Consider the following 26027-nt stretch of genomic DNA (forward strand, 5'->3'; position numbering starts at 1 on the left):
GACTATCGTTGCCACGTTGTTTTCACGGCAAGACTGCAACGCGGTCGCATAATTCCTTCTTTTCTTTTCTTTTCTACCGCGCTCTTCCCAGACATCCGATTGAAATTGTACGACGCCTGATAAAATAAAAATATACGTTGACTATGGCGAAGAAGTAGAAAGCGAGTGTAAAATATTTATGAGCCCACCGCACCACACGAAAGTGCGTGTGCAGGCGTGTACGTACGTATAGAGATGTATGTATCTACATACGTGTGTATTTACCAAATAAGCCAGTCAAAGCTAATTAAGCGAGCATGCCATTAAGTCGCGCAGAACACGCGGAGAGTGTCTTGATTCTAATTGACGCGTGTAACGAGAATATTCGTGTTTGCAATTGAAAATGTTCTGCGAGGCGCGAGATCCATTTTATCGGAACATTGTATTTCAGCAAAACGATCCGACTATAATAGAATTCAGAGCGTTTTGCTGAAAGCTTTCTAATACAACGAATGAATTTCGGGCATGCCGGGTATCACGGTTGCTCGGACACGAGACGCGTTATTTCACTTACGGTGCATTACATGCGCTATGCACGCGAGCCTTTCCGTCGTCGTCGGCAACATTCCGTTCTCCCGTGTAATTTTCAGGGTTAACCGCCAACCGTCGTACGCGATACTCTAGTTTTAGGATTGCAACAAACGACCGGTGGAATGCAAATTACCTTGATCGGTAAGCTTAAGTGGAGCGCATTCTTTCTCTCCCGTTAATAAAAGGGCTTTTTGGTGAGTTCATTATTTCCCAACGAGTCGAAAGCTGGAAGAATAGAATCTTAGGCACTCTCCAGGAAAGTCTGCGCTCTGAATGCTTTACCTGTACGAAAGAAAAATTACTGACTTACTAGACTATAACGAATTTCCTCCCAAAAAAAAGGAAAGGAAATGCGGTGTCGGTGAAAGAATGTTAATCGATATGTTTATTCGACGCAAAGTGAAAAGCTTTACTTGTGGAAAGGGGAAAATAAGATAGTAAAAGGCACCTCGGATTCTCTTCTCTTTCATAAATTTCTACTCTCTTTCATCAATATGAAAAATGTAATTATTCGAGTCTTCGAAGGGAAGAGAATGCTAAAGGGATCCTGCAAGTTTCTCCCTTTTCCAAATGAGACGGGAAACCTGGCATTTTCGATCATTGCCTCGAGCTGGAAGTAGCGTACGAACGGTTTCCAAGCTCGTTTATTCTAGCGTTTTCTCGCCAGGATGCAGCCATTGTACTTGAATAAATAGGATAATGAAATGTCGTGCGCAGCTAGCGATTTATAATTTGCGATTATAACTCATAATTATAGAATGTAAACGCGGCGCTAGCATAAATGCTACGAGCGGTACAGTTATAGCGCTCCGACATTGTAACTGTAAATTTCTGTGTCGATTTAATCGCTCTGTACATTCGGACAATCATTTATCGTCTTCCATTTGATTATCTCTTTCTGGATACGTTAGTATGCCAAATATATTAACTCGATGTAACGATTACTAACCGCGTAACTATATCTCTTAAAATGCATCTGTATTTATCGTGTGGTAAATGAGCAGCTGGCTCCGACAAGCTGCCTTAGAGATCGCAACGAGTCACAAATACAATAGATAAAGAAATATAATAATGCATTGTCAACGGTCAATCGTAAATGATGAATTATCTCTTATCGTTATTTTCTATCATCCCGTTCATTCGCTGTCATTGTTCGCAATCGTGTAATTCTATATTCCATTTTTGTCTAGGCCTTAAACAATACGAGCGTGACAAGCCACGTTACCAGTCGATCGCGTAAGGGGACACGCATAGCGGTACAAACGCGTGTTCGAGAATAGTGCCTCACTCCTCTCCTTCCTTCTTATCGCTCTTCCGCCGGTTAAGTAGCCAGCGTACGAATACAACAACCGCCGGAAGAGCGGTGCGAGATGAAGGGGACGAAACGCATTTGAAGGAATGCGCTAATGGCATCCGGATGCCGGTGTACTACTCCACGACCTTGCAGCTCTCTGCAGTGAAATGAGAAACTGCGTAGCTGCTTTGTACGGCGGAGGCACAGGTCGTCACTTCGTTGTACGACAATCAATAATACCATAAATGATGTGTATGTATGTGTGTATGTGTGTATGCGTGCGTGCGTGCGTGCGTGCGATTGGACGCGACAGTTTATTTAAAGACGATTGCGTCGTCCGTAAGACGCCTGTCATTAATCATTAACCCTCGCGTCTGAGACGAGCACTGATAGGAACGTGCCATCGAGAATGCGAAAGAAGACTCATTACGATTATAACTGCATATATATAATTATATATATAAATAATACATATGGTACGCACACGCGGAACGCGGCGAATCGCGAGGAATGAGGATGGAGTTATCTTCCACCGAGGAGAAAATGCAAAGATACGCGACGTTGCGCAAGTCGCGCTTTTCCTTCGCGACGAAAGTGCCGATTGAACTTCCGCGTGTGCGTACGTACGTAGGCTAATGTCATAAATAGAAAAATAATGTGAATATAATGTACCCGCGTTTTGTCGCAACAAATAAATATCATTAACTCTGAACATCGTAAACTAATCAAATATCCTTAATTCTTCTCTCGGTCTGTGGTCCAATTCGTCATTGTTCAAAAAGAAAAAAAAACGAAGAGCGAGAATATCTAATTTAATAAAATTAACAGACTAAAAATACTTACACTGTACTTTTTTTTTATTTAAACATAGTACGATAAATAAATACTACAATTTGTAATGTGAGTTAAATTTGGAAGGTAATATCGAAGAAGCGCATTGATACGTTGCAATGTCTCATTCCAGCTACCACAGAATTCCGCGATTCGGTATTTCTTGGCGAATTTTAATATCGAGCGGCGTGCACCCGATGGCCTTCATGGATCGCCGATTGGCGGAGTCGACCTTAACATTCTCAAATTCCTGCGATAACGTAACGTAGCTGCGCGAACTAAAAGCTCGAATTACAGTTAGATGGTGGTTCCGCGATTTACAGTTAGCCGCGCGTATAACACTCGTACGGGTGTACGGGCGTAAAAGAAATCGGGTCAGAGACGAAATTAGTTTTTAATAATCCGTCCAAACTATGTCGGCGCGATTCATCCAACCCTCGTCGAACGATTATTGCACTCTAATATCTCGTGTAAAATTAATTCCTAACGGTGCAAGTGGCGGAATATAACGGACGATCGTATGCCGCGCAGAGCGATCGGCGTAATACTTGCATATGCATGTCAGTTACAACAACCGATTACTACTTCTAATACTACCTGTCGAGCAGCGTAATATACTCGTCGTACAGTTTTCTTTATTTTAAATATGACATGAGAAATGTTAATGCGCGCGTAGTAACGTCTTCAGCAATCGGATAGCAGCTCCGCAAAGCCTGTCATTAAAAAAGAGCATTGGGCAATAGCTGTAATCCTTTTGTTGCCTTCACTTTCGTGCAAAGTCCAATTGCGACTCGAGCCTCCATAGTTATCTTTGCGAACTCACTCTTGTTCGTTTCTCTTTGCCTCGGACGATGACAATGGGTCCATCGAGCGTTCCTTTTCGAAGGAAGCAGACTGTGTAATTGCATCACGCGCATTACGGTGACTGTGGCCACGAATCTGGAGTATGAGCAACGCGCAAACAGGGTCGCGTCGGGGTGCTTCGAAAAAGAAGACGCGCGGTAGAGGGGAAAGATCCGAGGTAAGTATAGGGAGATCGAGAATATATGGTTAACGGATAAAGAATGAAGAACGGTATACTGGAGAGACCGTCGATCATTGAAGCGATGGCACGATGACATGGGAAACGAATTAATATACCAGCCGCGTCGTGTCCGAAATAATGTCTGATGGCCCTGTTCAAACAGCCCGAGACCTGATTTACTTTCTACGAAGAAGAGATACTTGGTTACACTCGCCGGTAGATGTCGACGGCTACACCACTCAGAGACGGTATATTTGGTGATTTTAATGAGTGGTACCGCGAGCAGGATCGATCTCGTCGGCCATTTTGGCGGACACAAGCATCACTTTTCATCGAACTTTGGAAATGGATAACAAAAATGTTTATCTTATTCAGTTTTTTTACATTGTATTTTTAATAATAATTTAATATTTATTTTTTTATGCTCGAAGTTTTAATGGAATATTATTATTTGTATGGAACCTTGATTATTTTATTAAAACAATGCTTTGTGAGTTAACGCATTTTGAGCGTGCATGCTTTCATCTGATTTCCAATAGGCGGAAAGAGTTATTTCCGGTTGTAAGTGCTTTTTAAATACAATTTCGATTTGTTAGGAAGTAGTAATGAACAATTGTAAATTACTAAAAGGTTCCGCAATTAGTTAATGGAGAAACGGCATTTAAACGCGGAACTCCGCGAAGAGACGAGGTAACAGCTGCGAAGCCTGCCTGCGTGACAAATCGATAGTCGCCAATACTTCCGCCTGGGACGAATCCCTCTAAGCGTAGTTTTAAAAAATGTTTACGTAATCATATATTGCGGAAACTTCCGCTGGTGTTTTGTACACATCAAAATTAAAAATAAAAGCCGCGTTGTGACAATCAATCAATTCATTAATTAGTAACATTTATTCGAGGAAGAGTTAGCACTTCAATTATAAAAATTGCAGATCATTTAATTGATATCTCGTTCAGAAATCAAAACTGTCCTAACAAACGCGTCTCATTAAATACTTAACCGGTTCGACGCGTGCCGGTTCGTGCATATGTGTAACAAGAAACAAGACGCATTCAACGGACAGATATGGAACGAATCAACAAACTGGACTGATGAACTGAACCCCGCGAAATAGCGGTGTAACGGCATTGGAATAACACGCCGTCTAATCGAAGGTATCCGGTTTAGGTGCAGCATTCGCGTGATTTTTTCAAAGGATGAACACAACAGATGCGGGATTGCCTTTCGTGAGGCATTGGCAATCGCTATATAGCCTCCCGCTAAGGCAAAACGTTCTATGGCTACGAGGCATATGCCACCTGCCGTTGACCGAACGATACCTATGAGACGCAGGCCATAATCGCGCGATGCATAAACCGACGGTTATTATGCTAACTTTATTTATAACGGGTCTCCATTGCATCGACGATTCCTGACGGAAATATTGCACGGCTTATTTCATTTGAGTTTTCTAAACGATGCACGCCGCGGCTCTCTTTAGATCACCGCGCGAACACTTACATACAATTGTTAAATTTATAACAGTATTAACAGTTATTTCTATGTTTTATTAATGGTACTCGTATTCTATTAACCCACAAAATAGAGATCTGTGTTGCGATGATTAATAAAGACGTATATAAAGACAGAAAAATACGCTTCGACGTTAAAGAGCGTCGCGATCGTCGATGCACGAGTGCTTCAGCCTGCAATTTTGTAATTCGGGTAAAATGAACGTAATGCGCAGCTTAAGCGTATGTGATATTCTTAAGGTTCGACTTTCTCGCCATTAGTTAAAAGTTAATGTCGGCTCGTCCACGGGCGTTGCAGCGGCTAACAATACACAAATGAAAGTAAATTGCGACAGAAATTACGCACAGCGAGGCATGGTCACTTTATCTGACTCGAGCAATTTTATCGTATCAATTAGTTTTCTCCACACGTGGAAACTTGCTGTTACCAACAAATAACTTACCGCTTTCGTATTTGCATTTAATACCGTTAATACGACTGGTTAATTTTGAAAGTAACGTAAATCTGCAGGTTGTGACATATGATGAATTTCGCCAGACGGGGAATCGCAATTTTCTCAGTTATTATCATTGTCCATTCACCCGGAAGAACGGAAGTTCCAAATCTATCGTCGGAAAAAGAAAGAAACTGAATCAATAGACGTGAACGGTAACACTAAACCGGACGTGTCGCAGAACGGTAAGAAAGAGTAAGACGGAGACGCGGGAGCGATGGAAGGTAGCCGTGATGGAATAGACGGAGAGGGAGCACAGGGAGCCCGCATAGTTGGAATAACAGTACTCTCACATTGGTGCGGCCATCCGGTGAGCACCGTCGAAGCGCGGTACCGTTACCGGTTACGACGTTACCGCAGCGAACGCACCGGCTTCCAATGCCGGCGGTCAATCGGAAGATCGGGACGACGCCATACGGTCCACCCGACTGCTCATCGATTCGATTGCAACTCTCTTCCTCGCTCTTCCGCTCCTTGGCGGAACCGTGTCCCGCGTCTTTGTCTTACCCGCTTCTCTTGGCATCATTCGACATAGGTAACCCACCTTGAAACCAGGATATCGGCCAGTACACACGCGATATGTAGCGTAACGTGCAAAAAATTGACCTTTTTTTCCTCACTTATCTTGGAATAAAAGATAGGAAATATTTGTGTAAAAATATTCAAAAATTAGCTGTTCATTGCAAACGTGAGATAAAAATTAAAGAAGAATAAAGTTAAGTAACACTTTGCGTATGGGTGCGACTGGAAAACTAGTCGATCAGAATGAAATTTTAATAATAGAAATGTTTACATATTATATTCTTATTAACCAATTTCATTAATTACTCCAGAATAGATGACTGAAGGTGCCAAGATGAATCAGATACCGCTTTAAAACGGCGGGCACAAATTTCTCCGTGTAAAGCCTCAAACTCTTTAGATAATAACGGATGTAATAGCGAGGGAAGAAAGCGTCTTATCCGGCAAAAGTGCAATACTGCACGCGTGGGCGTGCCAGTCTAGTATATCAGCGCGGTATCATTAGTGCGAGATTTCCGGACGTCCAACGAGAGAGTAGCCGGTGCTCGCGACGGCCGAGAGCGCATCGGGAGAAGGCCTCTTTCTCTCTCTCTCACTCGTTTCTTTCCCTCTTTCTCTCTCCGCCGATCTTCAGCCCTCTCCTCCCGTTCGTTCCGCGGCGCGGAGACGCCGACTCGCTAGCTAGAGCAACTCGGGCCTCTCCTGCGGAACATCCCCGTCAGTTTCACGTCGACGGCCATCCGACTCGCCGCGGCCAAGGTCGGCGGACGTAAGGAGGAGGATCCTCGTCGAAGGTCATCAAAGGAGATGAATTGGCAGACGATCGTGAGTGAGACTCGTCGTGGTGCGGCATGCTCTCGCGAATGACCCCGCCGCGGTTCGCCAATTCTCGTGATAAATCTCTGTTCCCGACAGTGATATGACAGTGCAAATTGATCGAACGATTGAGACCTGTGCCAGGGACGGCGACGTCGAAATCGGACGGTCGAGTCTCATCCCGGAGCACGCGTGGCGATTGATAAGCAGCAAACAGGTAATTCGGACGATTAGTCTTATCGAAGTAAATACATCGAGTTTATCATTGAAAAAAAGCTATATAGATCTTGTTGTCACTTTGAACGTTTAAATAGTGTGACGTGCGATCGAACTTCATGGACGTGTAAATCTTAATTACATTACTTTCGTATTAATTATTAATTACTTTAGTTTCGCTCAGACAGTTTAATGAGACAGCAATCATTGAGACAACGAAATCATCGTACGTGACGGAACAAGATTATGAAGCTCGCTCTTCATTAAAATTTGACCATCGATATATCTTATCTACATCAAAATAACCGTTACACGCGCGTCTCGAATAAATGAAATCTCTGGCTGCGCTCGATAATTACTGAGTTTCTAAAATTCCCGGAACCGACGTGCCTCTTAAAACCGCTAAGAAAATGATCCATCGACGATCGAAGCGCCGATGCATCGAGATGTATGTCTCGCGCATGTGATTATCGGCCGGTTCGATATCCATTAAAGCAGATGCAGGAGGGAAACGAACCGTGAACCTGGTAATTGCGAGCAGTTGAACGACGCGTACGCATCAAAATTGACCAGACTCTCGTCTACAACACGTGCGATGCCGTAATCTATTTTCGCCGACCTTAATACCGTTATTGCCTTAAACACGCCGCGGACACTTCGACACTCATGAAAACAAGGAGCTGCTCTCGAGAGAAACGTATAGACGCGCCGTCTCGTCGGCGGATCGACAGTGCGATCGTTCGCGATCCCTCGCGATCATTTTGCTTCCCGCGATTTTCCATCCGCGCTGCGAACCCTCCAACGTTTACGCTTACGAATCTCGCGTTCTCGCGCGCGATGAGGTTTATAACGTTAATTTTTCAAACGTCATCCTCAACTCAGCGCGTAGTCATAGACTGCGCGTTAATAACGTCGATCAAGTAGATTCGTGCTGCTGCGGTGATTACGGTAGCGTGCAAAACGAAACTAGGTCACAAACATGAAGAAGCTCACCGGCGATGATTATTCAGGGCCGGCCTCAGGCGATGAGCAAGGAGGCAGTCTCCTCGCGAGCGATCTCACGACATAATGAGTGTGGTATCACGCGTTTTGTACCGTATAAAGCGAAAATTAAGTGTCAGAAGCTATTTACGATGAGTAGAGCGCGGAGAGAAAACTTCCGTTTCGATTATACAAGGCGTGCAGGCGTGCACGCGTGCACGCGGCCGCGGGCAGTCCTGTTAATTACCCTACGCCACTGATTATTACCATGACGCAGCCTTCGCTCTTTTTTCGAAATACCCTTCATCGATGTCGTTGCTCCAATCAACCGTAACAAGTCGTAATTACAGCGCTGCTTGGCAATCGCGATTCCGTCGTGTAAGAATCGCGAACGGTCAACACGTGAGAGGTCAATACGCGCTCAGATGCGAGAGGGGGCACGCATTGACAGTTACTTCGGATTGCGTGCCCAGACTCCAGGCTCGACATTGACATCTTTCGGCTACCGGCCGGACCAGGCCAGGCTGTCGTCACATGCAGCTGGTCCATAACTGTAAAGTCTAACTGTGTGTGAGCAGTCGTAGATACATCTTAAAGCGCGACAGTTAGCTTGTACCAGACGTGAGACTGATGTTGACTCTTCACCGCTGGAGTACGTCTTTCCAGTAATATGAAATTTATTATTTGAAATTTTCCCATAGTCGTGTAAAATATTTATTACTTAAATTTAACTAAACCTATAAAGTTAATGTTTTTAATTAAAATATATATATACTTTTAATTATAAGATTTTGCAAAATATAATCACGTATTTTGTCGTCTTTGATAAAAAAAAAAATCGCATCGTTTTAGAAACTCTACGGATTTACTGTGGATTCGTTTAAAGTGGCTTCGCACCGTTTTCTCGAATCTCGAGAGTTATTAAAAAAGCAGCACGCGTATTACCTTAATAAATAAGAAATGCGTATAGTTTCGAGTGAAATCTGTAGCAACGGATAAACACGCAATTTTTCTTTACATCTATTTTTCTATAATCCCGTAAATACCAGTTTATACGATTTCTACTTTGCAGGACAATGACCTTGATATCGATTCAAGGCAAAGGAGTAAAGCACCTTTTTATTATAGGCCACAATTTACGTTTATGCGTAATAACAAAAACTTTCATCATTTAATACATTGACCGATACACCAGTCTACCGTTTGCATAACCGCGACATCACGTGCAAGAAAATTCAAATCGCCGGTTGCCGCCGGTCAACCGTTTTATCCGTCACGCATCGATGATCGCGAGCTCATTGTTCGCATTTTCCTCTCTTGTCCTGATCTCCGATCACTCTTACCGTTGTCCGCGCGTATCTCGTATGTGTAGAAACAGCGAGACTGACCTGGTCCTGTCTACGTGATTTTAATTATTCACGCACCGTCTGCTGCTCGCATAAATTTAACGCACCGTGACGTCGGTAATGAGCACCGCGAATACTAGATGAAAACCGAAGGAACCGATTGTGCGTGCGTGTGGTCCCAAGAACTTTTTCTCCGATATCATTAATATCGTATTCGGGTCATTCAAGAGCCTTGACTAACTGCCACAAGGTTGTTAGAACAAGTAGATACGATAATAATTATCATGTGCGAGTTCCCTTAGATAGAATCGATGAAAAAATTGCGTCGTTTTATGTTATCAGCAATAATTCTTTTCTAATTGAGGACGCCGCGGTAATAACGCGCATTTTCTTTTCAGAACGAATGACGCCAACGAGCAACACAATAGAGAATCAATTTGCACACACACGCATTTCGAACGGGTTGCGTAACATTCAGACAAAACATGTCGACCTTAGGGATATCCACCTACGAAGATGGATTCCGATTGGGTGGGCCGCCATCGGAATGCTCTCTCAGGAGCAAGGCGCAGATCGACGCACTGTTCGAAGATTCCAGGTCTGAATAATATTTCTTAAATTGCTTTAATTACATTCGATCAGTTAGAGCGTAGAGAATTAACTTTAATCTTGCACTACTTCCTATTATCTTTTTTATTAAGATTTATTAATTGCTTTTATTAAACTTTAATTACATTTAATCACTTAAAGCGTAGGATTAACATTAGTTTTGCCCTACGCGGAAAAAAACAATTTTACTGCAGCATCTAAAATTTTATCTAGATACAGATGAAAAAAATAATTTTATGTCGGACCATCAAAATAATTTGGTTTGTGTAAAATACTATAGCATAATATTGTTGTAAAAATGTTGACACTCTAACAATTAGCTTAAACATCGAATATGGTTTCTTTTTTTAAATGAATCAACATAATTATTTTAAGATGTATTTCAGCAAAACCATCCTTTCGCGTGCTTCTTATTTATCTTTCTTAACGAAACTCTCTATCGTCTCAGATCGATCTGCAGCTCGACATTGGGAGGATGGTACGCAGGATTGTCGGTCGTGATCCCGAGCAACCCCAACGACGCGAACGAGGAGCAGAAAAGGGTGAACAGTGCCGTCCAGGCGCGCATCGAGGCAATGTTCGCCTCGGTGGAGGCCGAAAGTGGAACGCCCGGTGAATGTGCCGCTGCAATCTTGCCGGTAATGACACAAATAATTACGCACGTGGAGCATTCGCGAGAGACCCGCACGCCTCAGCTCGCCGTCAGAGAGGCTTCAGATCCAGAGATCTCGCTTAAACGTAGGAAGACGGGTACGCGCGTGCCTGTATTTTCACTTATGTTAATTCCATTGTGCAGCCGCACACGTTCTCTCTTGCTTAAAAAAAAAATCTCGTGATTCAACCAAATGTGATCTCTCTCTCCTTTTCCGTTGTCCAAGGGACTCCGGGTACTCCGCCACTCACCTACTTTGCCAACGAACGTGACCCTGCAGGCGTGCTTAACCGTTTATTTCAGTGTCGAAATTAAAACAACTGCGAAATCCCGTGAAAGAGAATGTCTCGCGACATCCAATAGAAAAATGATGCGAGGGACGTAAAATGCGAAAATCGTTAAGCACGAAAAATATGTAATTGTATCTGAATCACTTGGATTCTCTTTAGCAGAAATGATCTAATTATGTTTTTCTCGATACTACAATAAATCAAATTCGTTTGTTGATCGCCTTTCACGTTTTATGTCTTAAATCTAACATCTCTCACATGTCTCATTCTTCATCGAAGATGAGACTGGAGATTTGAGATCGGTGAAAAGCTTTGTGAACAGAAGCACGTCGGATGGTATCCATTTTCCGCCTCAGAAATCTCGCGTAGATCACCCTGCTTGAATCGTGATGATTCCGTGTTAGAAATAAAATTGAGATCGACGTATAATTACTTGCGAGCTGGCTGCTTGTTAGAAAGAAAAGAATCGTTCAGTGATCTTTTAAGAAGTAGCTTATACTATATACAGATAGAATTGTAAAAAACAGAGGAGAAAGCAAATTATATATCCGAGATCTCTTATACCTAACTTAAGAGAGATGGTATCAACCCTTTGAAGTGTAATCGGTCTTGCACAGCAGAATTATATTTTTTTGACGTGTTAATTAATTCGTATATTAGTACGTATGTTGTTGATGATAATATCGCATTAATTGAGATTATAATAGACTGCAATGCGTGATAAAAGAACTTTTAATAGGCGAGGAAAATGCTTTTTGATAACATATATTAATTATGAACAAGATTGTAATAAGATTTATAATTTCGAAATCGTATAATAGTGCAACGTGTTACAATTATAGATTTATATAAAATAGATTCTGAGGAAAAATCTTATCATAAAAATACATTTAATTAATTAAATTAATGTATTTTTATGATAATTATAAATTGAAATTAATAAATCAATTATTATAACCTCTTTTATAATTAACATAGATATATAATATTAAAAAGCATTCTTGTATAAAACATCTTTTACTTCGCAAGTATAAAAATATATTTAATAACGGGATATTACTATTTTTTGTTGAACTTAAAACCGTGTTTTAAGACCGAAAATTTATTCGGCACGTAATTTCGTGAATTTGAAAAGATATATAAAATTACAGTACACAGTAAATATGAGCATTAAGATCTAGCTATGACAGATAAGGCATTTCGTTTATATAGTGAAAAATATATTTACTAAATGTATTTTTCGAGAGATCTTGAACTTTGATATTAGAAAAATTCGACGATCTGATCTATATTCGGCATGCGTACCGCGCGTCGCAATATTGCAATCGCCATCCTCGCGAACGTGTCCCGATTCGCGAAAAAGGGTCGCGAAAAGTCCTTCGACTTTCCTCGGGGCGTCGATCCGGAATTTTTAATCGTCACTTTCATTCCGCTCACGACCCGCGAAGCGTGACGGACTTCCATAAACTATTCGGAGCGCTGAAAAATTCTCCTTCAGTTGTTACGCCGGTATGCGGATTCTTTATCGCCGCCGATACGGTATCCTGTTTTATGGGCCCCGCCGCATTGTTTCGCCTCTTCGCGCACTTTGATTGGAGCTCACGAAAGAAGCTGTTGATCGATCGATAGAGTTACGTCAGAGAACCGGACGAGAGAAGCCGCTTAGGCGTGACAATCGATCATAATGACATGGCAAATGCAGCTGCATGTTTGTAGTTAAGAGCATTGACTCCTGTTTTCTTTTTTGTGGCTGGAGAGTCACGCCTCCCTATATGATTCGTATCGTTGAATTTCGCAGATAATTATATGATGGAAACGAGCACCGTTATTTTTCATCAGGAGAACGAAATTCCATATAAAGCGTACACAATTCGCATTCTATACATTGCAAATATATCGTCTGATATATTCCACGAGGTAACGAATAAATTAGTGACGATGCAATAAAATTCCTCTCATTTCAAGAAACTAGTTTTAGAACTGTATCGCGTTCAAAATGTGCAATAAAATTCTCGTTTAACGATCTCCCACTTATGTTTCGCCGATATTGCCCAAAACAGGTTCTCACTGCTTTGCGACACGCAAAAAGAAGATACCTTTTATCAGGCGCTATTTTTACATGAACACGTCAGACTCTCACAATGTCGTCTGAAGTAAACAAAAGTTTTTACGTTATTCGAAACTCCATTGATTTCTTATTCTCGACGATCATATTATACTATTGAAATGGCATATTTCAGATGATAAAGAGTAGATATATCAAGTCGTTGTATTTCAAATGATTTTCTTTGCCTTCCTCTTTTTATTAAATATATATTTTTCGTAATGCAAATATTTTGCGTTTTCGTGTAGGTAAAATACATGGGGGCGGCCCCAGTTGGCGGACGCGTGGCTAGCGTGCGAGGTCTTCAGGAACCTCTTCGTCAATTATTGGAACGCATGGAAGGATGCGTCAGGGCCGAGCTGGAGGTCTCTAGACGCGGACTGACGTTCCGTACGAGCGAAGTTTGCGAAAAAATTAATCCTTTTCGCAGAATAGCGGTATGGAGTGCCCTGCGGCTCCGAGGCAAGAGAATACCATCGGGAGACGTGCACCACGCCTTTTTGCCCTTGGTCGGCGATCAGGACCAGGGACAGACGATGGAAAACAAGCATGCCGATCTCTACAGGTGGGCAATGTGTTGTTATATAATTATAATTAATTTTCTAGGAAACCCAAAAATCAGTTATCATATTCCGGACGCATATCTGTATGTATAAAAAATAATTTCCATAGACTTTTAATTTTAATTTTAATTGTAGGACAATGCGCGGTTTAAAAAGTGAAGCGGAATTCTATCCTCCGATCTTCGCCGTGGTGATGCGACGGCCTGGGGCCGCCAGGCTCTTGGAGTGTCACGCGTTCGCCTGCGAATGCGAGGAAGACGCGATAGCAGCTGCGGCCACGCTGTATCGCGCTCTCCTCGCCGATTTAGACGCGAACCGACGACGACCTCGTCACGCGAACGGTGTCGGCTGCGTCAGTCTGGCATCGGTTGCTTCCAGCGTCCGAGAGCCCAGTCTTAGCAGCAGAATCAGTTGCTTGCTACCTCCGCCACCGAGACCGACTGCGCCACATCCTGTGAGACCACCCAGAACCAAAAAGACGTCCGTGAGCAGTTCCGTCACTGAGGACGAAGGTGGAAAACCTAGCTTACAGAAGATGCCACGTAGGAAGAAAAAGAATTCCGACGTGAAGGCGGAGGACATTCTTGAGGCGCGTGGAAGGCGACGAGATAATATCAAAATGGAAAAAGGCAATCTGGGACAGAACAACCGAGACATCGTATTGACTAGAAACGAGGAACTGCAAAATTCGAAGAACAAGATGTTTTCTGCTAAGAACCAGAATTCCCTGAAAATTGAGATAGAGTCTAATAAAGCCGACAAAATTTACAGCGCTCGTGATGACGATGTGCACGGAATTTACGAGAGGCAGTCGAACAAGTATGAGAAACTGTACAAACGAAACAACGCGAAGAGGGGGTCAGCGAACATAAAAAATGACATTTACGAAAGAAATTATGGATCGTACGACTTGAATCGAGCAAACGCCGGGAATTGCGAATTGTACTCCTCCGGAACTGACAGCGTTTTTATGTACGATAAGATCAATAAGTCCGGAAGAAACGAGATGAACTCTATTTACGAACAAACTGGCAGGAACAAGGAAAATGTTTACAGTTCGCGCATTGAAGACGCTGATAAGATCTACAGTCTTGGGCAGGAAGACATTTACACGAGTAAGAACAACAAAAACAGCCAGATGAGAGACTGCCAGGAAGATATTTCCTTCGCCAAGAACTTGAAGAATAACAGACACTGTCAATCGCATCACGAACATTCGGATAGTACGACAAATCAGCAGAGACGCTCGAGAGACCCGGAGAAAGCGTACTCTGGCAAAAGAGTCAGCCGAGTCATCACCATGGATAAGCCATTGAGGAAAGATGATCCTGATTATTCGCCGAGTATACCAGAGTACAGTCGCCCTCGCGTAAGAAGAAGAAGCAGAGCAGGCAGTGAGCCGCCCGTCAGTCATTCGGAGAATGCGAACAGAATCCTGCAGGAAAATGCGCTGAAGAGATCGCAGAGCGACATAGACGTGGACAGAGGAGATCTGATGACGAGGGTCGAGCTGCCCAGGAGAGGCAGTTTCCTGACTTCCGGAAGCACTCGAAGAACCAATAACATCAAAGGAGGTACACCGCTCGGTTTCACAGAGCTGTTTGACGAATTCAGGAATCAGGAGGGCTTGACGAGCGTGGATGATATTTTGGCAGCCATCATAGGTAATAATTTATGCAAAACAGTGTGGTTGAATAACAAATTTAAATCTAATTATTTTCCAGATCCGGAAGGTATGTCGTTTAACGACCTGAAGCCGCTCTACAAGGAGTTCTTACTGAAACTGGCCGCGACCTTAACGCAAGACGAACTGTATCAGAGATCCGCCAGTATCATGAGAAGGCGACGGAGACCACAAAGACGAAGATCGAACCGTCGATCTTGTTTATTGGGCAGAGCCATAAAGAGGTCGGTCTCAAGACTGAAAGGTGGCCCCACGGAATTCACTTCCGTGATATTTCCAGCCAGAAGGTTGAACGATAGTTTTGGCAGTAGTTCGTCGTGTGACGTACGGAATAATCATCGAAATCGAGTGCTAGCGAGTAGACTCGGTAGGAGGAAATCCTCGCGCAGAACGAGCAAGAACGGGATATGCCACACGACTTCGGAAGATAGTGATACGTGTGCGTATAAACAAAATTAAATGCAATTAAAATGCTAGTTAATCTCAATTACATTTAAATCTTTTTTGTAAATTTCTTTTCCAATCTCCCTGTCCCAAATGTAACAAAACAAAATATAAAATAAATATTACAATATAGTAATATAATATCTAATTATATTTTGTATTTATTGATGCATAATAATTGTAAAATTATTGTAGGTAGACGATTGAGTCGCAACATAGGTGCCACCGCGAACAGAAGTAGCAGCGGATACGTGAGCTGCAGCGAATGCAGCTACGACTCCGAGTCGTGCACGTGCGTTTCAGCGGACAAGTGTTACTGCTCTTTGTCCAGAAGGGTACCGGCTGCGCCTGTACCAGGAAACACGGTTGTTTGCGCTTGCGATACCGACAGTTGCTCCGAGAGTAACAAGTGTTACTGCGCAAGGAAGCCAATACAGCCGACTATACTGGAGCAACTCAGGCAGAAAGGAATTGTGCCGTCGGAGAGCACGCTCAGCAGAGGTGACAGTCCCGAGAGGATTCGAGGTTCGAAACTGACCAGTAGTCATAGTTTATCGCGCAACACTGATTTCCTCAAGGTAATCGAGGAGCTTTACATTAATTATTAATCTTATTTTAATTTCACAATCGTATTAAAATCTGTTTGTACGAATTCTACTACAGAATCGACCGTCGCCAGTTTGCGCCAGTAGTTCGGATAACTTGGCCTTAGATTACGATCTCTTCAGCCCAGGAAGAAAATCTCAGCAATCGTCCGGCAGCGAGAAAGTTCTCGTAGTCAGCGCCAGAGATACTCAGGGTCGTTTGGTTTACGTCGGTGGCGCGGAACGAGACAAGAAGTATTCCTCCCGCGGCAGCGGGAGATCCGGGGCACATCACGAAGCGCTCTCCATAAAAAAAAGCGCGGAAATCGCCGCAGTTTTCGGTGCGGGTGAGAATAATAGAATCTCGAGGAGGGCTAGTAATGCGTCGAGTACAAAAAGTTCGATCAGTCTCGAGGCTGGACTGGGTTACTTGCCTTAATGGAAGTATCTAAATTATTTCCAGTACAGTACTGACGCATATTTAATATAATATTTAATATTATGATATACGTGTTCGTGTAACACCTTGCCATTCGCGTTTTGATCGAAAAAGGATCGTTCACGAACAAATCGTGATTCAATTAGTCGTTTCTCGATAAATAATATACACAACTCTACTTACTCGTACCTGTTTCATCTTGAAAAAGATGAGATTTTAGTGTATAAGTTACAAAAAATAAAAATTATTTATATTCTTTACTCCGATTTTAAAAACTAGTACTTACTTGTAAGCATTAAAGATCAAGCTATGATTTTTCTTTGCTACGCTGGACCTGATAGCTTATTATTAATGATAAACGGGGCAGTGCAATATGAGAAATGCGATACAAAGAGTCGAATGTGTTATAAATTACCATTTTTTTATGTTCGTTTCTTCGTTAGATAGGTATTATGTACACTGTATGTGCAATACTTACCGAATATTATACATATTTATAATATATAAACTTTTGCACTATCTATGTATTGCTAATAAAGTCTTCATCCATCTTATGGAATGTCTTTGTGTATTCAGATGGTACTTTTACCTCTTTTAAGTTATCTAAACCAATTTCTTCTTCAGTTCTGTAATAAAAAAAATACAATTTTTTTTAATATAAAAATTCACAAATAATTAGAAAGAAAACTTTATTCATAAATATTTACTTTATTAAGATATCCACGACATTTTCACATGCCAATAAGCAGCTCTTGTTCTTTTCCCATTTGTGAAGCTCTCTAAGTATGATATATACATTTTTTTCTCTCAATATTTCTCTAGCTACTTTCGTTGCACAGAGTTGATTTAATGCTTCTAAAAGCATAAGTCTGAAAAAACGTAATAATAATTATGTAAATAAGTATTTAATGTCTTTTTACATTAGATTTCGTGAAGTATTATTTTATAATTTACCTTATATCTGGATCTACCTCTCGAGTTTTTGTTTCAGGAAGATATTGCAAATTAATTGGTAATTTATCGTTATCTTCATCGTCAAACTCTTCCGGACCAGCAAGTGGCAACAGCAGATGTGATAATAAATCCACTTCGGGGCTTAGTAACCATTCGTGATTTTCTGTGTCAAAAGTGCAATTTTTCAAGGTCCCAACAACACCACCTCGCCTAATTAAACTGGCAGAATACTCTGTGAACGGAAGTAGCCGTTGAATGACGCAACGATCTCGATCCATCAAATATCTATAATAAAACACGTGTATCTACGAGATATAGGATTTGCTGAAATACAAAATTAATCAATCAATCAAATGGTACCTTCTTACATGTGGCGATTGACTGAGATTGCTAAAGACAGGCCCAAGATAGTGCAATTTATTGCCTGTAGTATTGTACTGCTTTGCGGTAAATGCAGCTACTATTTCATCCCAGCTATAACCTGTTTGCTCGATAAGTGTTATCACTCTATCTACTAGATGGAAAGGTCTAGTCATATTAGAAAGTATCATACAACACAGATCTGCCAGGGTACTGGATTTATCCATTATGGCACTATAAAAATAACATGTAAGATATCAAAAACAGATAAAATAGAGCAGCAATAAGTATGTAATGATATATTACCTTAGACAAATTTTTATTAAATTTTGATTAGGTTCTTGGGCAGCCAAATCTGTCGAAAATAGACTTTGTAGAATATCTATTACAAATTTCGTTTTCAGAACGCCAGCAAAAAAACTGAGAATCTGCCATTTTGTAACTATTCAAAATATTCTATTTATTAAATAGCCAGATTCTGCTCATTTTTACTGCCAATTCATCATCAGATTACTTCTATTCTGTCAGCAAGAAAGTTCTACTAACATAACAGAAGCTTAATATAAAAACAATTGATATTAATCTAATCTCCACCAACATATTGCTAACATTTTGCTTACTAGACTTATTTTTCTCTGTTGAATTATTCGATTCCGAAATAATCAGCATTGCATTAGTTCCTGATTCATCTCCAGTAATATTTACTAATGTCTGTGCAGCACATTTGCTAATAGGAGCACAAGAATCTTGTACAAAAATAACAAATTGCTTCAATATTTCTGGTTGCTTCAACAGGAGTTCTCGACCATCAGCAGTCCCCGTCACATCTGCAAACATTTTAAGTAATCTGTTGAGGCTTTTGCAAAGCAAACAAACGTAGTAGAACACGAAATACTTATATATGTAATCAAAATAAATGAGAATACGTACGGAGCACGTGTTGCAGCGCGCAGAGTTTTAGATCAAATCGGTTGTTGGGACTTAAATATTCAGAAATTTCTTGCAGAGCCTCCATTATTTTTAATATATATATTTAAATCTGCAATCAATCGTACTAATTTATCGTACAAAAATTTCGATAATCTGAATTCTCTAAAGCTGTATTTTACACATGGAGAATAGCGCGTGGTGCGTACAATCCAAGCGTACTATCAATTCAGATGCACATGCATGAAATGGCATGAATTAACATGAATGGAGATGAATGAAACAAATGTCGTATGACTATTCAGTAGCCCTCTATGTAGTATACGCGTGTAGTAGTTTAATAGTTTTGAAGTAACATGACGGTATATGTACCAGCTGATAGTAAAGAATAAAGTTCACGGTTCAATGATATACATATAGGGTGTTCAAGTAGTTTGATTTATCCACAAAGACTAAAATTGAAAACTACAAAGAGAGTTTTCCTACAAAAGACAAATTGATACAAGAGTTATTCTGTCTTTGTTTCTCATTGAATATCAAACAAAGATAGAATGACTCCCGCATCGATTTGTCTTTTGCTGGAAAGTTTCCAAAGTATACAAATGATAATTATTCTTTTTTTTTCAAGAGAAAAATCGATTTTAAAATCTCAGAAGATGTCTTATCGAGAGAAACACTTTCCTTACTTTGCTCCGAATGTAGTTAGTAAGTGATCAACTCTGAACCATTGTATATGAAATTAGCTAACACACTATTAAATAAGAAATAAATTAAATAGAAGGTAGAAGAGATGAAGAAAAGTAATAAAAAATCAATTTCTTTTGCATTAAATTTTGTCATAAGTACTTCATATGCTGCAGTTGGTAATGCAGTTTATGTCGGTTGAACTTCGCTTGTCATCCACTTCTTCACTTCTGTCCATAGACGTTAAATGTAGAGAGACTATACAGTCTTTCTATTTAAATGTCTATGCTTCCACCACGTGATAAATTAACCTCCAAGAAGATTGTTTACATGTCAGAGTATTTCAAAAGAACGTTTCATTGATACTTACAAATAATGGCGAGCAGCGAGAAAGTAACGCGTATGGAAGATATATTAAATGCGACACCGACGCAGAATAAAGATGCATCAGAGACGTCGCCTACTACCGAGAAACACGAGAGACAACGTGTACCACGAGGCAAACCAAAATCTGGTAGGATATGGAAAGAAGAAAAAACGAAGTAAGTCACAATTGTGTAGTAATAATATAATTATTTATAATTCTTCTTCTTTGATAACGTTACAGTTGAAATTAAGTCATGATTCCCAAAGAAAAATAATCCTATGGATCTTGACATCCATTTGATTTTGTTATATAGTTACCATTTTTTTTTAGAAAAAAATTACAAGTTCAAACTTCCGTTTTGGAGCTTTGTTTTAAAATTTAATCATTGTTTGAAGGTTTCTTTTGTCCTCTAAAAATTTTTTGATTGACAAACAATTGTTTTAGCACTAAATTCAGTACACATCAAATTTGTAATATAGTTATAGAATTATTTTAATAAAATAAATTTGCATTTTAAAAATTTCCTCTGAATAATATCTAACTATGTCTTAGTGTTTTATGTGAATAAATTAGTAAACAAGCATGAAGTATAAATCAGTGATAGAAAATGTTAATTTTTTTGCAGATTTTCTTCTATAATTAAAACTCGTGGAATTCGGCTGTCATTAGCTAAGAAACAAAAGTTGAGAGAAGATTTAAAACGTGTTAAGGATATGTCAAGAGCAATCAAGGCACAAAAGCAGGAAGAGAAAGAGGCCAAAAAACAACGAAGAAGAGAAAATTTAAAGAGAGCGGAAGAGAATAGGAAAAAGAGCGAAATTGTACAAGTTGTAAGTAAATGTTGACATTATTTATACAATATAATGTTTATTGTTATATTATGAAACTCTTAAGTCCATGCTTTTTGCGTAAATATAGCTTAACTTCAAATTCGATTTAATTTTTACATTAATTTACACTTTAATTTTAGAAATTAGAAAAATATATAAGTCAAAGTTAAGCTACATTTGATGTAACATGCCTTAGCATACATTTTTTAAAAATAACTATAAAACTCTATCATTCTTTCAGATTAAGAATACTGCGAAAATAAAGAGGATGAAGAAGAAACAATTAAGAATGATTGAGAAGCGAGATACGACCAATATGTAACATTTAAACAAAAAAATCATGTAAATAGAATACTTCACTAAGTATGTAAAATCGTAATAATTGTTAATCATTTTAAATAAAAATAAGTTTCATTCAGCGCACATAAACTTTTTTTGTATCTTCTAAAGGGGAATCTTAATTCTCTTTCTTGACAGACTTTCTTTCACTTTCACGTGCAGCTTGTATAGCTACAAAATCTTGAAGCTCTATATCCAGATTTGTATTATTAGATTTCATCTGCAACATAAGTAAATTATAAGTTATTAAATATAGTTTACAATAAAGCTTACTATGATATGTTTCTCAACAGACTTACATTTTGTTTAATCCATTTTGGTAGGTAGTCGTTGTTCTTTGACTGCATATGTCTGTATAAATTATTGTATATAGATTTATGATTATCTACTTTTGTTTCAAATATACCTACACATACCTTTCATCTATTAGTAGTACGGCGCCCCAATCGTTTATATGCCTAACACAACGGCCTATTGCTTGATTTAGCGCTCTAAATGCGTTTACAGTATACCATTCTCTACCAGATAGCAAACCTTTAGAGATATTTGCGTCATTATAGTTCATTTTCATGGTTATATCGTTGCTTTGACGAAAATACGGTATGCCAATCTAATAAATACAAGAGTATATTATTATAAATTCACATTACATATAGTATGTAAATGTATATGTGCATGCATGCGAATATATAAATAAGATCAATTTAATCTTAAGAATATTACTTACTGCTAGTACGCAACGAGCCTCATTGTCGCTGAAATCGATTCCTTCTGCCATCTTTCCTCTGAAAACTGCAAACAAGAGAGCTCCACATGAGTCACGAAACGATTGAGTCGACGATTTTTCAATTACACTGCGATATTCTTCCATGACTTGGTGGTTCTCTCTATGATCTTTCGGCTCCATAAAAATGGTTTTCAACGTGGAGAGTTTGTCCCACATCTTGTTCTCCTTCCATCTATTGCATATAGTATTCATTACGTGGTAAGATGAAAAAAAACACAATACACCATATGGTACTGCGTCACATACTTGAATAACCAAATTGCCGAGGTTGTCCTAAATAAAATAAAAATGATTAACTGATTCTCGTATACATGTGTTATCCAAAATAAAGTTATTAACAATCTGTTTTTCCTTACCTGAAAAGTCCATTTGTTCACCTCCTCATATACAACCTTAAAAGATTGTCCATTTGGCGCCCGTGGTATACATCTTATATATATTTGATCCTTCGGTATAATATGATTAGGATTGACTATACGTGGAAATTTCGTGCCGAGTTCGCTTTGGAACGACGTAGTCGGCGTTAAAGTACCCGAAGCGAGTATCACAGAGCGAGTATCACGAGCCAAAGGCGCAAAAGTTACAGCAGGATTCATACATATCACCTTCAGAGTTCGTATCTTTGTCTTCTCAGTATTTTTTGATAGCCAGCTGTTTTTGGTTACCTGATAAAAAATGACTACGTAATGTTTAATATAATTATGCAGAGCGTTATTACATCAAATTACTCAGACATACAGGCTTAATCTTTGAAGCTTCAATCGTTTCTACAACATATATCCTGTAATCATTAGCATAAATATCCGATGTAATCATTTCTATAGCCAAACAGAGATGCTCAAGAATGTTTTTAGTATCTCTCGTAATAGTGGGCTTTATTTTATTATGCCTTTCTTCCTTCATATTTGTTATAAAATCATCTATAGCTATGTCACTGGCGTTATGAAAATCGGAAAATTTAGGACATCCGACGTTATGTATGTCGAGCAATACCTGAAATTCGCTGCCAGGCCAACACTTACTAGTCATTTCTTTAAAATCCTAAAACATACACATTCTATTAAAATCAGAAAAAATTACAATTATAACTATTCATAAAATGGTAATAAATATTTGAGATATGCTAAATAAAAATTTTAATAAATCATAATGATACACAAAATTAATGTAAAAACGAAATAAAATTGTAATTTATTATTTGATAAGTGTATCTGCTCACATTTTTATTTTGTTCAACGTCAATTTTTTGAATGAATTTTACAAAATCCTCGAAATATTTTTCTATAGTATCATAAACGGCCGCGGTATTGGGATCATGATATTTATCACGATATACGGCTGAAAGATGATGACAATCCATAATAGCAGTATTGATCTCGTCATCTCTGAGAATCACATTGGCAGCTTCCCGGCATATATCCTCGATATTGTGAGCCTCATCGAGAATCACGATATCGCCTCGCAGACGGATTTGCATCTGTATATTTTAATTACGTATTTTATTATTTGATGTGTAACGCTGTAAAAAAATCGTATTTCATGCTGCTGTGAGATAAAGAAGTTTGAACGATTAATGTTCAATTTGATAAAGTATTTTTGCTACAATTCACAGCATTTCCTACATACTTTATTAGCAATTATTTAAGCTTACGCTCTCGCGAATCGCTGGATCCAGAATATAGTTATACGGACAAAAGATAATGTCCGCTTTGGTCATCAAAGATCTCGCCCCGAAATATGGACAGGCACCAATGCTATTGCCTAACGAAACCAAATCTTCGATATCCCAAGGAGTTGGCATACTGCCAAATATCGACGCTTTTTTCTTACTGTGCTCATTGTAATACGGGCATGTTTTGTTCTGCGCAGAAGTAAAAAGAGAATGTCGTTACGCAATTATTTAACTTTCAACTTCTGTAAGTACGATATAACGCTTATAGAAACCTTATGCGGATCGAGTAGCTCGTTGCACAAATCGTTCTTGTTTCTGTTGGTTTGCTGAATGCACGTGTGATCCCGGCTGCTCAGTATCGTCATTCTAAAAGCACTCTTTAATTTAATATAAGACATTCATTTAATAAGACGAATAATATTTCGCGAGTTCTTTACCTTTTGTGCTTGTACGCAGTCCTCTTCAATTCTTTGACTACTTGTGCGATTTGCTTGTGAGTTCGTGTCCCGTAATATATTTTTGGCACTTTCTGTGCCCTACAGTAAAGGAGCATTCAATTTTAGTATTCGTTTCTAGATAAAATGTTTGACATATTGATAATGTACTTACATGTCTTTGTTAAAATTCGTTTTATCGTGGAATTCGTTATTAAGGAACAAATTATTATGGCTTAATGAGTCTAATGACTCATCAATGCATGAACTTGTCCCATCTGAATAAATAACACATAATAATTATTAACAAATATTTATAAAAATTCTTATAAATAATTTAAAAAAATAGATATTTTAAGAAAAATAACTTTTCTGTGTATATTTCGTCAAGAAAAATAAATTTTATTATCGAATATCGAATTAGAGGTACGAGAGGATGTATTTTCAGTATCGGGGAAGCAAAGGAGAAGCGAAGAGACGAGCGCAAAGGATGTCAAAACATTACGAATGCTGGCACGTGAAAGGGCACGAATCCATTGAACGGGATCAATAAGAAGGTTTAATCCTCTCGTAGCGCTGTGCCGTCTCGACAACAAGCCGGCTACTCGAAAAGGGCATTGAAAAGGAAGCCAATGGAATCGCTCTTAATCCTTTCGTACAATTTACGGAGCCGTAAAAATAGAAATGACTCTCAATGACATCGAGAGCCGACAAAACGGCGGTTTACTCGTAATCGGATTTAGAACGGATGAATCTACGGCAAATAAGATTCCGGTATCTCATCCCGCGAAACTAGTTTCAAGTTTCGCCCAAGTTATCTAGAGATACACCCTCCGGCTTTCTGCTCGGCATTAAAAGAAACGTACGGCTAAGATGTACATTATTAGGGGGAATTAAACGCTCGTAAAGAGTCAGGTTCGATATATAAAAGAAACGTGCGCAGTCGCATTTTCTCTTCAGCATATTCTTCTTGTACGATAACGCGAGAGTAACAAAAAAAAAAAAACAAGATTCGCGTTATTTATCCGAGATAATATTGCGTCGCTTCACCATGTGTACGTTATCACGTACGTGTACCGATGTTGCGCCATTGCGCCGAACTACCCCCTAATTCATCCTCGCGTTCTGTTCGCATAGACGCGTTGCAGCGTGTTTCCTTTTCTTTCTTTCTTTTTCTCTGCACGCGGACGCGGACGCGTGTCCGTGTCCGTGTGTGCGTGCGTGCGCGCGCTGCGCGCGCGCGCGCGCGTGCGTGTGTGTGTGTGTGTGTGCGTGTGTGTGTGCACTTCGCCCCGACGACGACGGTGGTTTCCATCGGTGAGAGCACAGGACGGGTGGTACGGTAGCACGGGCGAGGGGGTCTGATTGGCGACGGGGTGAGAAGAGAGGCTAAGACAGGAAAAGCGAGACGGGGCCAATCAGAGCGCGGACTTCGAGGGTGTCGTTGCCAGGCAACGAAACACACCCCAACACCCAAGGGGAGAAAACCCCCGGGGGATACATCATCCAGCGATACAGTCGACGCTGAAAGTTATCGCACCCTTGAGAGATAGAAGAGAGGTGCCCTTTTAACCTTGCTCGCGAGTCTGGATTTTAACGCGGACCGCGATTCGTACGACGGACACGTTCGTGGGATTTGATCTGCAAAAATTAATTCTAATTCACGGAAGAATATACATATTTATTTTTATTAATATTA

At 39.9% G+C, this 26027-nt stretch overlaps 4 protein-coding genes across 8 annotated transcripts in view; 2 read left to right on the plus strand and 2 right to left on the minus strand.

Moving 5' to 3' along the window:
* Nucleotides 1-2708: 2708 nt before the first annotated feature.
* Nucleotides 2709-17031, plus strand: LOC105197772. Of its 2 annotated transcripts, XM_011164308.2 has the most exons (8): nt 2709-7279; nt 10004-10203; nt 10663-10852; nt 13509-13825; nt 13959-15487; nt 15548-15946; nt 16147-16529; nt 16615-17031. In XM_011164308.2, exons 2-8 carry the CDS (start codon nt 10091-10093, stop codon nt 16972-16974), a joined length of 3291 nt encoding a protein of 1096 aa, XP_011162610.2. In that variant the 5' UTR covers nt 2709-7279; nt 10004-10090; the 3' UTR covers nt 16975-17031. The 2 variants fall into 2 exon arrangements, with proteins under 2 accessions (XP_011162610.2, XP_039310014.1); XM_039454080.1 differs by having other exon boundaries at nt 13959-15946.
* Nucleotides 17032-17160: 129 nt separating this feature from the next.
* Nucleotides 17161-19503, minus strand: LOC105197771 (protein HGH1 homolog). Its single transcript, XM_011164307.3, has 7 exons — nt 19219-19503; nt 18909-19115; nt 18595-18643; nt 18289-18522; nt 17929-18213; nt 17682-17843; nt 17161-17600 (listed from the first exon to the last, which is right to left on the minus strand). The coding sequence occupies exons 1-7, from the start codon at nt 19301-19303 to the stop codon at nt 17495-17497; spliced, it is 1128 nt and encodes a 375-aa protein (XP_011162609.1). The 5' UTR covers nt 19304-19503; the 3' UTR covers nt 17161-17494.
* Nucleotides 19504-20170: 667 nt separating this feature from the next.
* On the plus strand, nt 20171-21519 carry LOC105197769 (coiled-coil domain-containing protein 86). The gene is made up of 3 exons (XM_011164304.3): nt 20171-20441; nt 20892-21096; nt 21338-21519. Exons 1-3 carry the CDS (start codon nt 20275-20277, stop codon nt 21416-21418), a joined length of 453 nt encoding a protein of 150 aa, XP_011162606.2. The 5' UTR covers nt 20171-20274; the 3' UTR covers nt 21419-21519.
* LOC105197770 (Fanconi anemia group J protein) overlaps nt 21102-26027 on the minus strand; it is a 48511-nt gene continuing 43585 nt past the window's right edge. For 3 of the 4 annotated variants that reach the window (XM_011164305.3, XM_039454082.1, XM_039454081.1), the window contains 11 exons: nt 24504-24606; nt 24332-24430; nt 24167-24260; nt 23874-24083; nt 23442-23699; nt 22961-23263; nt 22579-22887; nt 22163-22495; nt 21852-22045; nt 21735-21786; nt 21102-21655 (listed from right to left, as the gene is read on the minus strand). In XM_011164305.3, the coding sequence (XP_011162607.1) occupies nt 21554-21655; nt 21735-21786; nt 21852-22045; nt 22163-22495; nt 22579-22887; nt 22961-23263; nt 23442-23699; nt 23874-24083; nt 24167-24260; nt 24332-24430; nt 24504-24606 (2057 nt within the window). In that variant the 3' untranslated portion in view covers nt 21102-21553. Of the gene's footprint in view, nt 21656-21734; nt 21787-21851; nt 22046-22162; nt 22496-22578; nt 22888-22960; nt 23264-23441; nt 23700-23873; nt 24084-24166; nt 24261-24331; nt 24431-24503; nt 24607-26027 lie in introns of those variants that run through there. The other variant, XR_005575639.1, reaches the window with a different exon arrangement.

The sequence above is a fragment of the Solenopsis invicta genome, chromosome 10 (assembly GCF_016802725.1).
Source record: "Solenopsis invicta isolate M01_SB chromosome 10, UNIL_Sinv_3.0, whole genome shotgun sequence".
Classification (NCBI taxonomy): domain Eukaryota; kingdom Metazoa; phylum Arthropoda; class Insecta; order Hymenoptera; family Formicidae; genus Solenopsis; species Solenopsis invicta.